Below are 14,887 nucleotides of genomic sequence, written 5' to 3' on the forward strand. Positions count from 1 at the left end.
CAAAAGTTTTTTTGTCTGGTCATCCAGAAAAAGTGAGAAATAAGAAAAATAAGTTACAAAAGTTCTCTCTGGTGGCTTAATTGAGGATATATTTCATTGTAATTGATGCACAAATGAAGGTCAGGACATCAATAACACGTTAACGCTTTCCAAGAGTCAAAGAACCAGCAAAATTATTACAGCTTCTTGTTTGAGCCTTCAGCGGCTCTTTGTTCCTCTCCGGTTTAAATATCCTGAGGACTAATGTCAAACCTTGGAAGATTTAGTAGAAATCTTTTATTATTCAGAGTTACAATAATGCAATTAGTTCTCTCTTAATTTAGAAACGGGTACTTTTTAGAAAACTATAGTTATTTTCAGAGTGTGGACTGATATTACTTGTTTTCATTGGATACTTGACATGCTGGGATCAAAGCAGAGACTCTCCAGACGATAGTCTAGACCAGATCAAAATACATTTTGAAATACATTTTGAAATACATTTTGATGTGGTGATGAAAAAGTCAAAATTAGATTTTTCTCTCATACTTAGAAGTCTCGGGGTATCAAACAAAGATCTGAGTGGAATCCAGTCCAGCAGACGCTGCACTGAGAACAGTGGACATATCTTTGATGTGTTCCGATGTTAAGCTTCTGTTTGTGCGCATATTTGAATCAAATTGCTCCGTGGCAATGCATTTAGCCGAACTCCATCAAAAGGTTTTCAAGGTCACAGAAGAACGGCAAAAGCTCGAAATTCTGTGACATTTCCAGTCATGCCTGCATCTTTGAAGTGCAGTAGTGCAGCAGGTCCTGTTCATACTGCATGAATAATAAACTAAGCTTGAGGACAGTAAGTCACAGACAAGTTGGCATGTGTCGTCACTGTTGTGCAAACTTTCAGCCAGAGAAGGAAACATACAATATGCTGCGTACGCCACAAGATGAGTTCAGATATTTATAGGGATTAAACTGCATGGAAGACATCCATAGCCAGCACAGGATACATAAACACTGTGTGACATCATGACACAGTTGGACTGAGGCGCAGATTTTTGGCCATGATGATAAAATTATACATTTTATTCTGTTTCGTAGCCGTTTTCCTCTAGGGCTTATTTCAACTCCTGCCTTATTCTTGTAATGTTCAAACTTTCCTAACCTTCAAGCTGTGGGCAGAACTTTTGCATAAAGAAGAAAAAAACTCAAGCAGCATAATAATTTTCTCAGAATTCACTGATGTGCCAGCTGACAAGTTTCTTTTGGTTCAGCAAGGCTAAATCTTCATGGCCAATTGGGATATAAGATCAGGATCTTGCAAATGTAGTCAAGCTCTTTTATACCTAATATAATATATATGTATTATCCAACTTTGATACTTCAGTTGTAGTCATAAATTAATTCCAGAGTTCATGTATTTCAGTAACTTATTTTACAAAGTGAAACAAATCAGATTAATTACACAGACTCATTTCAAGCCTTTATTTCAGCTAATCTGTCTAATTTTCCCCTTACAGCTAATGAAAATGCTACATTTAAGATTAAAATATAACATCAGACCAATAAAAGCCATAACACTCATCATAAAGATAGGTGAGCTTAATGAAAAGTATGTTTACTACCTATACGAATAAAAAGTCGTATAACGTGACAAACTAAGGAATAGGAACGTGTATAGTTCTCATTCCACAGCATCTTTAAATACAAGGCTATAATGCTGGTATTTCTTACCTCTGACTTCATCTGTTTTCTCTAATTCTCCATGGTGGCCACCATTGTTAAGATGCCAAGCAGGTTTGGCCTTGTGCACTGGGCAACACAGGATTAGATGACTCAGTGCTAAGGGTCTCATTAGATACAGACACACCAGTCGGGAAGAAACAATAGCAAACCGCTGATAAGGCCAAGCACGGTACAGCACTGTGACACCTTGTCAAGCAAACTCGACTATTAAATCATGGACTGAATTTGAAGCATGGCAATACCACATTTCAGCTTTTTAGCATCCATGTTTGCAGTTCTGATAAATTCTTAATGCTTTGCTGCTTGTGTTGTGATTCAATAGAGTTACTTTCCCATATCTAAAAATCAGCACAAATGCTGTTGCACAGCAACTACATGGTCAGATAAGAAAAAAACCCCCAATGCTGTGCATAAAACATTCCATGTTATATTCTTATGGACGGTTGGCTCCACATCAAGATAATACACGTGGGTGAAGAAAACGTTAACAAGGTTTCTTATTAATATCTCAGTCATGCCTTGTTCGTAGATAGAATAAAAAAAATGTCTGGCAACAAGCGTAACAGAGATTGCTCAATTGGTCAATAAAACTTCCAGAATAAATAGAAGAAAAAAAAAACATATGCACTTATAGAAAGAGTAATCAATTTGCTGCTGAGGGATGTAATGGAATGAATGATTTTTTTTTGTGTATATCACTTTTCTTGCCAGTGGGACTTTGTATCTCCTGTCTGATGGGAGGAGACTGATTGAGTGATGGAGGGGATAAGAGGGCTCCTCTGTGATCCACACAGCACTCACACTGATTGGACAGATTGTGATGAATCAATTATTTTACTAGCTTGATTTGTTATGCATGAGAGATTTGTTTTCTGTGTGCTAATGATAGAGTTGTACAAAGATGTGATCTGCGAACATATATCACATCAGACAAAAAGAAAAAAGTAAGGACATAGTACATAGACTTAAAAATGTTGTGAATCAGGTACAAAACTACTGAACGCACACACACACCGTGCTTTTGGAATTAAAGGCGGTCTTTATTTTTATCCATCATCTATTCTTTATAAGTACAAACTTTTAAAAATCCACTGGATAATTTTTTTTTTAGACTTTGTCTAAGTTTGCATGAATGCCACGATTGAAAGAAAATGCTTCAAGGAGTCACATATTTAATGAATTAAAATAAAAAGTAAGCATATCCCGATCAGATTAAGCACTCCGCCAGTTTCCCTTTTTAAGGATTGACCTCCACATAGACCAAAAGGATTCCACTCTACAGTTTCTTTTTTTTTTTTTGGAAAGTGCATTATCCAACCACACAGTCACTGATCTGGATCATTATAATCTTATTTTCCAATTGAAGAAACAGAGACTTGAAAACAAACAAAAAAAATTGTAATCCTAAAATCATCAAAATACCAAAAGACATTAAATGAGGCATTTTGAACTGGTAAACACACAGGGTCAACGCTACAAATACTGTTTGGAAACTCTGGACTGGCCAAATTTATCAAAGAATACTTGGAAATGGGTTTAATCTGAAACACAATACCAGTAAATCTGAAACCTGGAGTCTAATCACACAGGAATTCAACGCATTATGTCATCTAGCTAATATAAGTCTGCTTGGCTGAGTAACCAATGAATAAACACTCCTATTGTCCAAACCCATCAGTGAATCTACAGGCTGATGAAAATAGACAGAGGCTGGTCAGACTCCAGCTCAAACGCTGAATCTAAGCAGCTTTTTGCTGAGTTTATGTGATGTGACTGAATACGGCGTTTTTAAAGCTTTAATTTGACTTCCGCAAGCCTTTTGTCTCATCACAAAAGCTTGGAAGAGACTTGGATGGATACATTTAAAATTGAATTATGGTTATAGTTAGAAAAGTCTTTGTCTCCTCCATTAAGTGCTTTTCCAGAATACAAGCGACATTTCCATGGTCATAGCTGTACATTTCAGTTTTACTTGAAAGTCACGGAAGGGAAGGCAAGTTCGGCTGGATTCACATACAGGGTAACTGAAAGCTTTTTAATGGAAAAAAACACAATGGACAGACAAAACAACCCCCCCCCCCAGCTCTCCCCACACACACATACAAACACACACACCAAATAGATGTAAAACATGTTTTCCGCATTAAAAACAAAGCATCTTATAAAAGAAAATGGAAGTTAGACATAATCACATAAAGGAAAGAAAAATCTAAATGACAAAATTTCCATCCAGTCTAAGGTAATTTGAAATGATGAAGCTGCCCAGAAAGTAGACTAATGCTGGACAAATTTCGGTTATCTTACATTGCTGTCATACTGTAATTTTACATAAAGAAAAATAATGTATAGTATTAAATATAATAATAATAATAATGATGTGTACTTAGTAAAAGACAGCACGCTATTGTATCCATTCACCACTTTCAGTCCCATTTCCTCTGATAAATGCCGAACAACTGTACCAACAGTCAGTGAGTGATGCAGTGCTTCTCCCTGAAGGCTAAATAATTGGTTCAGCGTCGCTGCAGGCGTATTCCTCAGTGCTGACAGCGTGGCAAAGATCTTGTAGGTCTGACTATGAAGGGGTTGTGCAGGAGTGAGAGTGCTTTCCTTCATGAAAAGTGACTGACATACAAAGAGGTTTACATCCTAATGCTTAATGGTGTTTTTGTGTGTTTAGTTTCTAATTTGAACTATTTAGTTTAACATGATGCCTAAAATTCTCAAGTATTTTTACAGGAAGTTAGGAGTTTTCTAAGTATTTTGATAACTGTTTTATATATTTAATGTTTTTACAGATAACTGTTACTGCAAAACCAAATGCTAATTCTCACTCAAAACAATACTTTTGGTCTATTCTAATGTTTTATAAATGTACCTTCTGGATAAATGTCTTCACCACACAAAAATGTGCTCACCTCACAAGCAGAAGCACGGAAACATTGAACTACAAATAATGGTGGCAAGATTTTACAGGTGATTCATAGTTCTTCACAGTCATTCTCATGAAGGACGCTGAGAATTCAAAAGCCACTTTAAATCCAACTCAAGCATTGAAAACAACTGACTCCATAAATCAAACAGAGAAAGTCTAAGTGCCTTGTTAAGGATGCATGATCAATGAAAGTGGAGTCAGTAAGGCCAACACAAGCTAAAAAGTGTCAGTAAGCTGTTGAACCACATCGGCTCTTTTTTCCCCTCACAGCTAATTGGTGAAATCAAGGAACCAATGCAGGGATTTCACACTCAAGGTCAGCATTTTATCTGATGGCTCAGTACTTACAAAGCAATAAACGTAATTTGGCCGTTCTGCAAAGTCCACTTAAGCTTATCTTAAAAGTCTCATTATTTTTATAGAAATGATTTAATGTCTTTCAGAGCTGTACGTGACTGAAGAAATAAAAAAAAAAAGATATTTTAGACTGAAACATCAGGTCAGGAGCTAATGAGTTGTAAGCGGGGCTCAACCCTGATGTCGTGATGCTGAAAGTTTTGACCCACATGGAGAACACTCAGGACCCAGAATAAAGAAGCTGGGGAGCTTATTTAGAGATTGGTAGATATTAAGAGAGAAACTGATTTAATGACTTTTCCAGATCAAGAACGGGGAACTTGAGACAACTCCTAAAGTCATACAAGTGTAGAATATGTTTTTGATGGTCAGCTTGGAACTTGTTTCATCACATGCTTTATACTTCTATTTCATTTTAATGTCATCCAGGTTCAACTGTCTCTTTAACAAATCAAATGAGAGTATGAATGCTGTCACAACATGGCCAGCAATCAAAGTCAGTGGCTCTGGAATACAAAATTTCCATCCTCAGATATTCAGATTCTGCTCGGAAATGACATCCTTTCTGTTTTCTAACCCAACAGAACCAATAAGGTTTTGCTGTTAGAGCATTATGATGAATGGCTCATATAACAATCCCTCATAAAAAAAGAAAAAGGATATTATCAAGCTAAAATGGGTAAAAAGAAAACTCATAATGGTTCTCCATTATGACTAGTGAAACTGAGCAAAAAAAAAAAAAAAATCACTAATGATAGCAGATTCTTAAATAACAATCAAACAACCACAAACCTCAAACTCCCTCGCAGGGAAAATTTCACATTTCTAATCATCCAAAACTCATGTTATGCTATGTTGATGCATAACATTCTATGGCACTGGCATAGGCAGGTGAGTTAGTTGTTAAAGCAAGTGATACCAACATATTTTACAATTTATACTGTAGGCAACGTGAATTGCACTTTCACAGTCCAATAACCGAACTGCTGATCTCATGTTAAAATTTTGCATTTGACAATAAAGAAAGCTGTTCTCCAAATACTTTACGTAGGTGCTGCATTTGGGTGCTTTACACATTGCAGGTTTTACAAAATATGTACATTGTTCAACATGTTTATCAAAAATTCCGTTCTCCTCAGTGGAGTAACTGAAAAGTAAACAAAAGGGCAAGTCATATCCGATACGTTATAAAAAACGAAACAAGAAAAACAATAACAGTTAGGTATTACAGGAACAAATGGTCAGGTAACACGCATCAGCGTGTAAGCAGAATAATATAAGATATTGAATAATATGTTAACCCACGGAGCCCGTTGCGAACTACAAAAATGTGTAAAATATAAAACTGAGTTTGATGAATCTTAACTGGGTGTGTGGCATTTTTCTGTGAATATGAGATGCCCCACTGGCCGTGAATGTAGCACCAGTGGCGGAAGTTGTTTATTGAAGTCAGTTTGCGTCTCTCAGGGCGGGAGCTTGTCGAACGAGAACAGTAGAAGAGCTAACTTTCTTAAATCTTTCCCGAGAACTATACAATTTCTCCCAGAGAGATGGCCCAGCACATTGAAGAGGATTTACCGCTCAGTCTTGCGTGTTTAAAAGTAAGTCATGGCGTTGTCTGTGCTGAAATATTCGTGTTTTGATTTCAAAACTAGCCATATTAGCTGTGCATCCTCTCAGAACGTTAGGTTTGTTAAGCAATTCGACAAAGAAAAAACCCCCAAAACAAACAAACAAAAAATAACATTAAAAATCTCCAAAATATTTCCGCTCAGATGTTTGGTTCTATGAGTAACCAATCAGTAATAATTGATATTTTGACAGCACGTTAATGTTGACATAATTCACAGTTCATGTATTCACTTTAAATCTAACGGCTATTAACGTTCATTTTTCAAACAGCATAAAACCCAACGCTGAAGTGACTGAACAGTTATCAGGAGAATGCTAACGATCGATGTTTTTCAATTTGGGTTATTTCACAACAAACGCCGATGAAACAAACATCCTATAATCTAATTGAATTCAGATCCACCCGATTCATTCCATTACAGCCTTATAATAAGATTCAGCACCATTTCCATATAGTTCAATTCTACCCAAGTTTGTACATAATACAGTCAAATTATGATTTAAAAAAGTGATTTTTATGGCAATTTATCCCACCCATTAAAAACACTGGAATTACAGAAAAAACACAAAAGAGCATGTGAGCCCAGTAACATTTTTGAAGAGGTTTGTGAAACTAATGTCAAGTACTGCTGATATTTTAATGTCAAATTTTACTATTTTAAATATTGTTATACGAGCCAAAACGTGACTTGCTGATTGTCAGTCTAAGGACAAAAATACTTTATTCAGTTGTGGAACTGTAAATAAATTGCTATTTGACAGAAATTAGATGTTTCAATTTGGTGCACTTGATGGGCTGTCTTAAGGATTTCATCCACTTTGCAATGTGTAACTCTAAAATGCGTATTGTTTTTGCAAGTATGCTTTGAAAAGGACAAATAATTTCATAACATTTTCAGAGGTTTTAGTGTAAAAAAAAGTTTGGGATGGCCATTGAACCTATGAATAAATAGGGTTTGGGGCTTTAATTTATGACTGTTTTCCATCAGCCACATTTATCAAAACCTTTTTTTGTTCGCACTCTGAATCTTAACGTATAAGAAGTGGAGGTTTTCCTACGATGAGTTATGCATCTAGAGCTCCACCAGCTTTTGATAAACGAGGCGCAGTGAGCTTGGTCTTGTTGGAGATTTCTTCCAGTTGATAGGCAGTGCCTCCTCCCCACTGCCTGTCTCATGCATTGTACCTGATGCTGAATTGCTGCACAGTCAGTGACTTAATGCAATCAACTTGACCCTCTTCCAGATCACATTTCATCGATTTGCACTGTGTGATAAAGCAATCTGATTTTACTGGACAATAATTAGGATTTTGTTGGACAGCATTTGGTTGGATCTGAATGCAGTTACGTGAATGGATTTAATAAAATCAGTCGGATTGATTTTGGACCCAAATTTGGACCAGTGTTCATGTTGTATAACTGGACGTGAATTGGATGTTGTTTGACAGGTGAAGTGGTTTGAGTTGAGATGACATCTCTTGTAATTTTACACTATATAAATAAAGCTAAGTTATGATTTTTAATCTGTTAATTATTTGAATGAATTCTCTTAATCCATCACTAACTTTAAGTTACGCCAGAGGAGGATGTTTTGATTTCATACAGCTATTTTTGTGTGAACTGAAACAGTTTTGATTTTTAAGCAAATATTAGTGATTTATTATATACATTAAATTAGCCATCAAGTAAAATAATTCCTTTTCGACATTTACATGAAAATGTATCAATCCATCTGGCAGTGACGGAAAGGGTCCCCACACAGTCCCAATATTTTTCTCTGCTCATTAAGTTTATTGAAACTAAAATCTTCCACCTTTTTCAGTCGTTAAACACATCAGCAAATCAATGTTGGCCTGACAGAGCTTGAAAGCAGGTTCGTCTTTTCAAGGGTGTTTATTGTAGGCATGATCGTTTATATGCAGCAGCAGCAATTGGCAAACACCTGGTGGAATTGCACGTCTGCTTATGTTAAAAAACCAAGTAGTTCTGAGTCCAGCCCTCTTAAGAACAGTTATACACAGCATAATGGTTGTTGTGATGACATGTCAGAAAGAGTCGGAACTTCTTAAGCAAACTGAGGCCAATTTTAAAACATCAAATTGTGAAATCTAATGTCTTCCAAGTTATATGTTTGATGTACGTAGGATATAACAACTGAAGGTAAAGTAGTTACTTGACTGTGTTATGCAATGACTCTATGTGCCTGGAAAATCCATGACCTTATTAACCCCATTAATCTTTTGTATTGCACAATGTTTCAGTAATTAATTCACGACTTTGATGTTTTTGTCCACAGACGGTTGATACCCTGCTACGTTGTCCAATTTGCTTTGATTTCCTCAACATTACAATGATGACTAAGTGCTCGCACAATTGTAAGTCTTACGCCGAACCTGAAAAATGTGGATATTAGTGCAACTTGAAACATTCTTAACGGGAGTAGACTTACTTTGTTTATTTAATTTCACTTTACGACAGTAAGTCAAATCAGTCACTTCTGGGTTATCTTTGTTGTTAGAGTTGCCCACAAAAAACTGGCATTCATAGTAAAAATTTTTATAAAGCCCTAATATAAACAATCTTTAAGTTCACTATCATAATTTTGAACATAAAGCAACCTTTTATTTGACTGTATTTGCACAGTGGGGAAAAAGTGACATAAAACATCACCGGTGATACACTTGTCGGCAGTCCTGCTGTGCAGCTCGCCTTTTGCAGATACGGCTGCATTCAGTCTTCTGCTGTAACTTTGGAGCAAACAAAGATGGGGCTCATTGACCATTCCTCTATGCTCCATCTCCCAGCAGCTCCGGCTCATGCTGTTACTCGAATGCTTGTGGGGATGTTTGTGACAGTTCTCACAAATATGTGTAAAGCCGGCTGTCTCTGTTGGGTGTGAACAAAAAAGGTCTGTGAGTCCTCAAGTTGTCTATGGGAAAATTTGGGGGCACACAGGCTTTTTTTTCAATGGGGGAAACTTGAGGGCACAGATTACTTATAATCTGTCATAGAGACAGTTTGTCACTAATTTGGTTGTTTGCTCATAGTCGATGTTCAGTCAGAACACCGTCGGAACACCGACTATGCTCAAGCTTTAACTTCCTGCCTGATGAAGTGGAACTTTGATAGAATATTTACTCATTACTGTCTTTTTCAAGGATGCCATCTATTTTGTGAAGTGCACTAGTTCCTCTTGCCACAAAATACAGTGATGACATGATGCCGTGGAGCACTTGCATTTTATTGTTTATATCCAGACATTTTGCACATGCGCACAACGCATTTATTTTTAGACTGTTTACACATTTGTTTGTACCTGATACAAATGTGTAATTAAGTGTTTTGGGTACTGCACAAGTTGTATTAAAAAAAAAAACAACACTTTTTCAAGTGCTTAATGAATAGCTTTACATTGAATAAGAAGTAATTTAACAGTCATTGAATCATCTCATTGAGTAAATTGAGCTTAATTTGCTGTTTTTGTTTCAAAATTCAATTATTCTTTTCTGAAAATACAGGTTTGTTTTTTGTTTGTCATTGTTAAGCTTGGTGTGTCTTCAGAAATGTTTTAGCTTCACGTCAAATTTAACAAGTGCACAAACCTCCACAGAGGCTTGTGCACACTTTTTATCTGAATGACTCACTGCACTATAATTAGGCTTGAAGCACCAAACGCTGAAGGGGGAGACACGTCACTGTCTCTCATAGAGATGCTCCCATTTTCTAGCATCTTGTCTGACAAAGGAGAGACAAAACCAGAGTTGGAAAAGCCCAACAGGACAGGAGGGTTGCTGTCTGGGAAAAACAGACAGGTGACCAGATCTTTATTGTCCAAATCAGAAAGTCCTTTTCAGCAACAAATTCACCTTAACTTTCCTCAGCTACTATGCTGAAATGTTTGAGTTTCTGTGTTGCTGTGTTACAGAAAAGAAGAAAAACGAACAAAAAAGGCAAGAAATGGGGGGGAGGGGGGAGGGGGGTGTATGTGTTCAAATCAAAATACCTTGAATCTCAATAAATTATTTAACTTATTGATGGAAAGTCCAAAAAAGTAAAAAGTTAGAATTTTCCTTTGGTGTACAAGTTAGTTTAGAATAAGAATGCATCTAATACACCAGTCCATTGCAGAGAAATAATGTTACAGCAGTATGATCTGCATCCATACAGTCTGGATAAGTATCGGAGCTAAAAAAAAAAATATATATATATATATATATATATATATATATATACCTAGATTAATTGAAACAAAAGTGGATCTATTTGCTTTTATAATAAGTACAAGTCTGTTTGTTTTTCATTTTCCAGTTTGCTCTTTGTGCATCAGAAAGTTTTTGTCCTACAAGCTGCTCTGTCCAGTTTGCAACTCGGTAAGTATCGACATGAATTAGACATTTTGTCAGTTACGTGCATCACAATAAATGTAAATATATTTGAATACTTCATTTAATTCATTAATTTGATTCAGGAAGTGAAACTCAATAATAACACAGATTTATTCGACAGTCACGCAATTCAACCATTTCTTTCTCTTAATCTTGTCGTTACGGGTGATTTCTGGTTTGTTCAATCAACAGTCTTTGAGACCCATTGAATGAAGGGTAAGCCACAAAACGTGAATTCTAATGAAGTGCACTGTTCAGAGTGCTGCATGCAGACATATTAATGGAAAGTTGAACTGAGGGGAAAAAGTGGTAGGAAAAAAATGAACAAGCACCAGGAATAACTACAGCCTTGAGAAGATTGTGATGCAAAGCTTGTTCAAAAAAAAAAAAAAGTGAGGAAGATTCACAACGTGGAGACAGCGCTTCAAGAGCCACTAGATGAAAGTAAATTTGCATTTCATTTGGTATCAAGGTCTCAGAGGTGGAAGGTAGAATGGAGAGACCCTGAATCCTCGTTGTTTGAGGTTCAGCTTCCACAGTGATCATAATGAGCATCAAAATGATGGAAAAGAATAAAAAGGACTTGACATATCACTGTGTGTAATGAATCCATATGAGGAGTTTTACTTTTTTGATTTAAATTAAAGAAATAAATGCAACTTTTAAGTTCTAATTTTCTATGAGTGAAATGTCAAAATTGCAAGTCCAATAATGACCTGTTTTTAATGCTGTATTTTTCATCTCTCTTTTAGCAAATGACAGAACAGGACTTACGAAACAACCGCCTGCTGGATGACTTGGTCGTTAACTTTCAGGCTGCAAGGTGAGGAACTGTCACGTCTAGAGAAAAATGAAGCTTTCTTTGCAACAAAAACTGCAGGGTTGCACACAGCATCGTCCGAGTAAATTGTTCTTTCCTGTTTTTTAGTGCTTTTTCTCTGACAGAGCTTGCACAGTTAGGGAGCAAGGATCAAAACAATGCATATTGTTTCAGCCACACATGGCTTAGTTTTTTATTTCTGGAGAGATTTATTTTACTTCCTCCTTCGGAGAGGTGGGTAACCGGTGGGCTAGCTCAGCTTAGGGGACACTCACCCACTGCATGGGAGGAGAAAACAATGGAGCAAAGCTAAGCTTATTCAACTAGATCTACTGTGAGAACATAGGCAGGAGTTTGCAAATATTTTGTGTATATATATAATATATATATATATATATATATATATATTTATTTTTCTGCTTTAAAATTCCCCTCTCATTACTTCCCGTCATTCAAAATGTTTGTGGAGTCGGTGTGTGTCAAGAGTCACTACTTTAGAGGCAAACTAGCAGAAATACCAGCAACAGAGCAGGAAATCAGGCTGACTTTACTGCGAACATGAATGCATAGCCTCAATATGTCTTCTATTTGTTTTTAATGCTTCTAATACCTGGGAGGAAAAATGACTGCCATGGTGATTTCATGGAATTACACAGTTATTGTTGGGATGTCTCGGTGTATCCCCAAAGTACCAGCACTTTAGGAAATAAAAGCTGTTATTGGTTTCGTGTAATATTTCTAATTTGTTTGTAAATCCATTGGGAATTTATTCCCCTCAGCTTGAGGTCATGTTGTCATATGTTCTGTGTCATATACTTTTACACACACTTGAGAGTTTTGTAGATTATTTGTTTTTATTTTTTATTACATCAGGGTACAAATAGTGGTAGCAGTGTCCGAGCTGGGTTACAGGAAGCTTTGCAGTTCTTTTTAAGTAGAGTTTTTCCCAAGTGACGTGCAGACAGTGTAGGGAGAAAGAAAAAAATAGCCTGAGACCAGATCGTCTTGTTATAGTTGACACCTGCCTCATGGGTGCAGCTTTCCACCTGCTTTCATTCACTGCCTGTCATGGACAAACTGATAAATGCTGGCCTGCTGACATTCAGTGTGACATTCTGAGCAGAAAAGTAAAGTTGTTTCCAGGAACATACGGCCTGATGTTATTCTTTAGGTTTAAGATCACACATTATTTTTTTACTAGAAATAAAACAAATTACTCGTCTCATTTCGACTGAATGAGCTCACAAATGAGCTCTTCTCTCTTGGGGGGGAAGGGGGAATTCTCATACTAATCTTTGAAACCGTGTCTTTAATATTGTCTACATTGTTTTGGCTGAAAGGCTGACCGAACGCTTGAGTGCTATTATCTGTCAATAAGCTGCAATATTCGTCTCCTCCATCAATCCTGTCACACCATCGACGCGATGAAGGGTTTCACCGGCAACAGCAGAACCTCTGATCGTCATCGCTGTTATGAATAAGTGGGTTACGCTGCCGTTCTGTGCTCCAGAGTTTAATTTCCTGTTGTCCGGCTCTGGGCATCTGCGAGGGGAAATTTCTTGTAAGTGGCCCAGTCGTAATAAAGTGCTGTTTTTATGTAGACGTAGTTCTAGATCCGTATTATAATATGATGTGGCTTTCACGCCCTGTAACCGAGAGCGCTTTTATTTATTTCGTTCTCCTAATTTTTATGTTTGAGGAAAAGAGACGAAAGACAAAACTGAAAATAATGTAACGGCACCAAAATATTCAAAACTAAAAAAAAGGAAAAAATGTTCATCCATCCATCCTTTTTTTCCTTCCTGGATTTTGGTGGGGTTTGTGGATACCCCCTGTGGTCATCGTGCAAGAGACTGGCTACACCCTGGACTTCATAAAAACAATAAATAAATTAAAAAGAAAACTAATCTCTCCACTGATACAGCATGACTGATTAAAACAGTTATTATGTGTATTATTTTAGTCAAAAGTTTAAATTTTAAAAAATGTACAGAAATATCCTGAAAAGTAATAACTCCAAGTGCTAAAGTTGTCGAGTTTCTCAGCTATTCAGAGCGTCTGATCTCAATCTAACCTCACAAGCTAAGCAGAGTCTTGACTTTTTTTTTTTAAAGCTTGAACATTAGACCATGTGGGAACACCAGGTGCTGAAAGCGTGCACGGTTTGGGGCCACACTGCCCTTTCTATGGGTTCTAGTTTTTGCCTGCAGTAGAAATGCATCGGTGTAGAACATGTTTTAGGACAATTATTTCAAACACCTGTTTAGTGGAGTTGTATATGTTCAGGGATCGGCCTCTCAGTGTGAAAATACTGCATTAGGTGGTTTTTGGATGATAACCATAATTTACTGCCATTAAAGCAGAAGCCGAACAGTCAGCGGTTACCACAGTGGTTCATTAATACATAGCTATAGCTACCACTCATCATACAGTCTCTCCTTGCATTAGTTTACTTGTAAACTGGTTTTGAACTTTGCTGATAAATGCGTTTAATTTCCACCAAACATATTTTTACTAATTGAGGCACTTTTAAGATGTATTTAAGCCTACTGTCTACACACTTACCAACGTGTGGAGACAGTTTAAATTGAGTTTAAGAATTATTGATTTTTTACATCTATTTTTGCATCCGTATAGAGATTCCTAATAGAAATAAAAGGACTAGAGCTGACAGTCGACCAAATTGCTCTGAAGTTGCCTTTTTTTATCAGAATTGTGCAAGTTTCTGTTCACTAAGAGATTAAGTTTTCTCAAATGCACTTCATAAAATATACTTTTTTGAAATGTTCATGATGCACTTGTAATTCACGGCAGTTATTCTGCACTGCACACTCACAAGAATCAGTTTGGTTGTGAGTAGGGCTGTTGTAAACGATTATTTTAATAATCGAGTAATCTATAGATTTTTCTTAAGATTAATCGAGTAATCGGATAAAAACAATTATGAAATAAAATATTGGTAAATCTTCCATAACATCAGTGTTACTATCGGATATCAACATCAGTCTATTTTTTCCACATTTGAGCTTCCCTAC

The 14,887-nt window shown here is 36.6% G+C and overlaps 1 protein-coding gene across 1 annotated transcript in view; it reads left to right on the forward strand.

Moving 5' to 3' along the window:
- Nucleotides 1-6,450: 6,450 nt before the first annotated feature.
- The window catches only part of rad18 (RAD18 E3 ubiquitin protein ligase), a 34,879-nt gene continuing 26,442 nt past the window's right edge, over nucleotides 6,451-14,887 (forward strand). The window contains exons 1-4 of the mRNA XM_008409848.1: nucleotides 6,451-6,615; nucleotides 8,944-9,022; nucleotides 10,956-11,017; nucleotides 11,785-11,855. Coding sequence (XP_008408070.1) covers nucleotides 6,565-6,615; nucleotides 8,944-9,022; nucleotides 10,956-11,017; nucleotides 11,785-11,855 — 263 coding nt within the window. The 5' untranslated portion in view covers nucleotides 6,451-6,564. The remainder of the gene's footprint in view (nucleotides 6,616-8,943; nucleotides 9,023-10,955; nucleotides 11,018-11,784; nucleotides 11,856-14,887) is intronic.

This window comes from Poecilia reticulata, linkage group LG5 (assembly GCF_000633615.1).
Source record: "Poecilia reticulata strain Guanapo linkage group LG5, Guppy_female_1.0+MT, whole genome shotgun sequence".
NCBI classification, from domain to species: domain Eukaryota; kingdom Metazoa; phylum Chordata; class Actinopteri; order Cyprinodontiformes; family Poeciliidae; genus Poecilia; species Poecilia reticulata.